The sequence below is a fragment of the Belonocnema kinseyi genome, chromosome 8 (genome assembly GCF_010883055.1).
Source record: "Belonocnema kinseyi isolate 2016_QV_RU_SX_M_011 chromosome 8, B_treatae_v1, whole genome shotgun sequence".
Lineage (NCBI taxonomy): Eukaryota > Metazoa > Arthropoda > Insecta > Hymenoptera > Cynipidae > Belonocnema > Belonocnema kinseyi.
In genome coordinates, this window is record NC_046664.1 from 74,328,958 (window position 1) to 74,332,692 (window position 3,735).

At 26.7% G+C, this 3,735-nt stretch overlaps 1 protein-coding gene across 1 annotated transcript in view; it reads left to right on the forward strand.

Moving 5' to 3' along the window:
- The window catches only part of LOC117178548, a 77,082-nt gene extending 74,229 nt beyond the window's left edge, over positions 1-2,853 (forward strand). The window contains exon 9 of the mRNA XM_033369975.1: positions 2,638-2,853. Within this exon, the coding sequence (XP_033225866.1) occupies positions 2,638-2,853 (216 nt within the window). The remainder of the gene's footprint in view (positions 1-2,637) is intronic.
- Positions 2,854-3,735: the final 882 nt, after the last annotated feature.

Sequence of the window (3,735 nt, forward strand, 5' to 3'; positions counted from 1 at the left end):
GGGAGCTCTTCTTAATATTTTGACACCAAAATCATGTCGATACACCTTACCGACTGCGAGTAAAGCCACCCACGCTTTAACTTGACAGACTGTATCAATCAATAAACTTTAAAAAATTTCAAAATTTTATTATTGAGTTATTTTAGGCTTGAAATATTTTTAATTTTTGAATTTGAATTTTGCAACTTAAAAGTTCTTAAATTAGAAGATAAATTATTTGAATTTCAAATTGTTTAAGCATCCTTTAAAAGCTTTAAAACTTTATTTCAAATTCTTGAGAAATCTAGAATTTTTTTAAAAATTTTTTCAAATTTAAAATTATTTTTGAAATGTTTTCAGAACTTCTAAATAACTTTTAAAGTTAATTAGGTTTTTCCTGTAAATTCTAGAAAATCTTGCGAATTTAAACAAATTTCCTTCAAATTTGGATTTATGAATAACAATTAAACAGTAACAATCTGGAAATTCTTAAACTTTGAACGAATTTGGAATCGTTTTATCGAACAAATTATTGTTCTATTTTTAATACTTAAAGTACAGATCCACTTGAAAAATTATTTATTTATTTATTTATATTTACAATTAATAAAATAATACTGTTTTTTATTTAAAAATTTCAACTTCAAACGCTTTTAATTTTTAATTGCTTAAGTCTTCAATACTGCACTTTAAAATTCTTTAAATTAAAAATATACGCTTAAAAATAAAAGTCTAAAATTGTTCAGCGGCTACCCTGGAATTGTTTCTTTTCTCTGAAGAGGAAGGAAAAACTAAATCTTTGAATATTTTTCAATTTTCTGTTTTTGATAGACAGGAAGGCCGGAATCACCTGCGCCGGCAGATTAAAAAAAAATATCAATGTAAAAGAATCTTTATAAGTAAATATTTTGCAAAGCTAAAACATTTTTTCTATTGCCCGAGGTTCTGGTCTATGCCTCAATTTTTATATTTTAATGTGAACGAACGAAATGGTGACGATTTTTGCAATAAAAAAAAGTTTTTCGCACTAATAATACGGCAAACTTGTAGGTTAAAATAAAAAATTTTAAATAATCGAGGTACCGGCGTCACCCATAACTATGCTGAGTATTCTGTTAAAATTTCATGTCGATCGGTTTAGCCGTTTTTGAGAAAACACCTGCGCCATGTGCAAAAATTTATTTATTTTTAATTTAAAATTAAATTTATGTATTGGCTGCAGGCGACAAAATTTGTATTTTAGGTTTTGCAAGAAGCTTCGTCTTGTAATTTAAATCAAAATTTTGACCAGCTATTTACAGAGTTAGTCTTCCCACCTACTCCTAATTAGTCCATTATTTTGTTGGTGCTTATTTATTATTTGTTTATAACTGAAATGTAAAATAAAAGCTAAAGACTTCAGAAATAATAATATAAATATAATTATTTCTATCAAATGTAATTATTTACTCCTTTATTATAATCGGAAAGTGAATCGAAAGTGGATATTTTCAGAAAGAAATGCAACTTTCTGGTACTATTCCAAGAGAATGTTTTTATAAGTAATAATTAATTTTTTGAAAAATTACTTTTGTTTTCTCTGACTATTGTCCCGATTTAACTGAAAATTTGACGGTAGGTTGAAAAATTAAAAAAAAAAAAACAAGACTTTCTAACTCTTTTCTAGGAGACAAATTCTATAAATAATAATAGTATTTGAAAAATTTATTCAAATATATAGGTTTCCATAGCTAGTAATATTTTATGTTTAAGAAACAATTTGTAACAAAAAAAACCGCAAAAAGTTAATATTGTTGATAAAAACACGCAAAACACAATTTTTCAATTTAGAATTTCTTTAGGACTGTATAAAACGGACTTATGGGTGTGTAATTCAAAAAGTAATTTCTAATTCGTATTCTAAGATTAATTTTGCAAAAACGTCTCTTACCTTGTGGGGAACATTTTTTACACTTCATGGGGCCTGTGAGACTTCTAAATATCATTTTAAAAAATTTGTGGATTTGCGAATCAAAAAATATCGTCGATAAAGGATTTACATATCTTACAAACAGCATATCCTAATAAAATTTTTTTAATGTTAAATTATTTTAAGGGTAGTTTAATTTTCGAAAATTTTAGAAATAAATTGTTATGTATATTTTGTTATATACCTACAAATCTTCAAATCCCTCAATTATTGTAAATTATTTGAAATTCTATTAAAATATAAGATCCCTTTAAATCACGTGAATTTACATCAAAACAGTATAATTCTTGAAATTTGTCAAAGATTTTTTAACCTCTTCAAACTGCTTTGGAATTCTTTAAACTACCTCGAAATATTTTCAATCCTTTGAAATCTTATGCAAATTTTTTAACCTATTAAAATTCCTTGAAATTTATTCAAATAACTTGAAGTCTTTAAAATTCTGCACAATCTATTGAAATTATCAGAGCTATTTGAAATTCATTAGAATATTTTAAAATATCCTAAAATCTTTCAAATTCTTTAAGATTTGTTCAATGTTTTTAAATCTTTGGAAGTATCCTAAAATATTTTTAAATCTCTTCAAAGCTTTGAAATGATTTGAAATTCATCAATTCTTTTAAATAATTCTTTGAAATTTCACTCAAATCTTGTGATAAATATAAAAATAAGAATATAAATATTTGCAGGTGAATTACTATTTAGGCATACCGCCGAAGATGAAAACCTTACAGATTCCTAACTGTGAAACATTATGTCGATTCGTACAATTCACGACACTGATGAAGGATATTATGCCACATAGCGAATATTCCGTATGCGACAACGGCCGAAAAGTTCTTAACGCAATTACAAAAACTGCCTCTACTTTAGGACATTCAGTTAAAGAAGCGCTTTCCAAATAAATTATGAATAAAATCCTTAATTTTTTTAGTTATAAAGTACATAATTCATCTCGTATGGGAAAAAAATAAATATTTAAAGAAATCGAAATTGATTGAAATGAATGAATTTCAGTAAAAATTCGACTTTCAATCTTTTAGTTTTAAACGGAAAAAGTTCGAATTCCGAAAAACTGGAAAAACAAAGTTTTTGTTTTCAAGTTTTTGTAAATTAAAGTTAACTCATTTCTTAAAAAATCTTCAAGAAATCATTTCCACCCAAAAACTTTTAATCTTAACCCCAGCAAGCTCCATGCATTGTACACGGAAAATGTGATAAATAAACCCAAAATGTAATAACTGTTTACGATTTACTGAAGAAAATGGTTTTAAGCCCATAACAATTGTTTAAACAATTGAAAATTAGTTACAAATGCTTGTAAACTTGTAATCAACGAATAAATATGTGCCTAATTAAACAAAGACAAATCCTGCGATTGTTACCTTATCGTTTACGAAAAATTTACCTCGGTAAAGGTACATAAAAAAATTTCCAGACGTACCGGCTCAGAGATCGAGCTCCCAAACTTCAGCATAAAGTCCAAGCGTAAAGTCCGAATTTAAAATAGTTTAACATTTGTGTAAGAAATTCAAACTGTTTTTAAAGATTTCAACAAAATTATAACATTTTGGAATATTTCAAAGATTTCCGGCTTTGAACAGGAAATTCGGAAAAAGAATTATAATTTTGAGTTGGGAAAGAGAATTTTGCAAAAGAATTATAATTCTAAATTAGGTCAAGGATTTCTTTTTAATTTTATTTTTCTAAATCCTCTCCCTAGGGAACACGAGACCTTGTAGCTGGTGGGAGGACGTACGGGTCTCACCGGACTATAGTCTAAACTA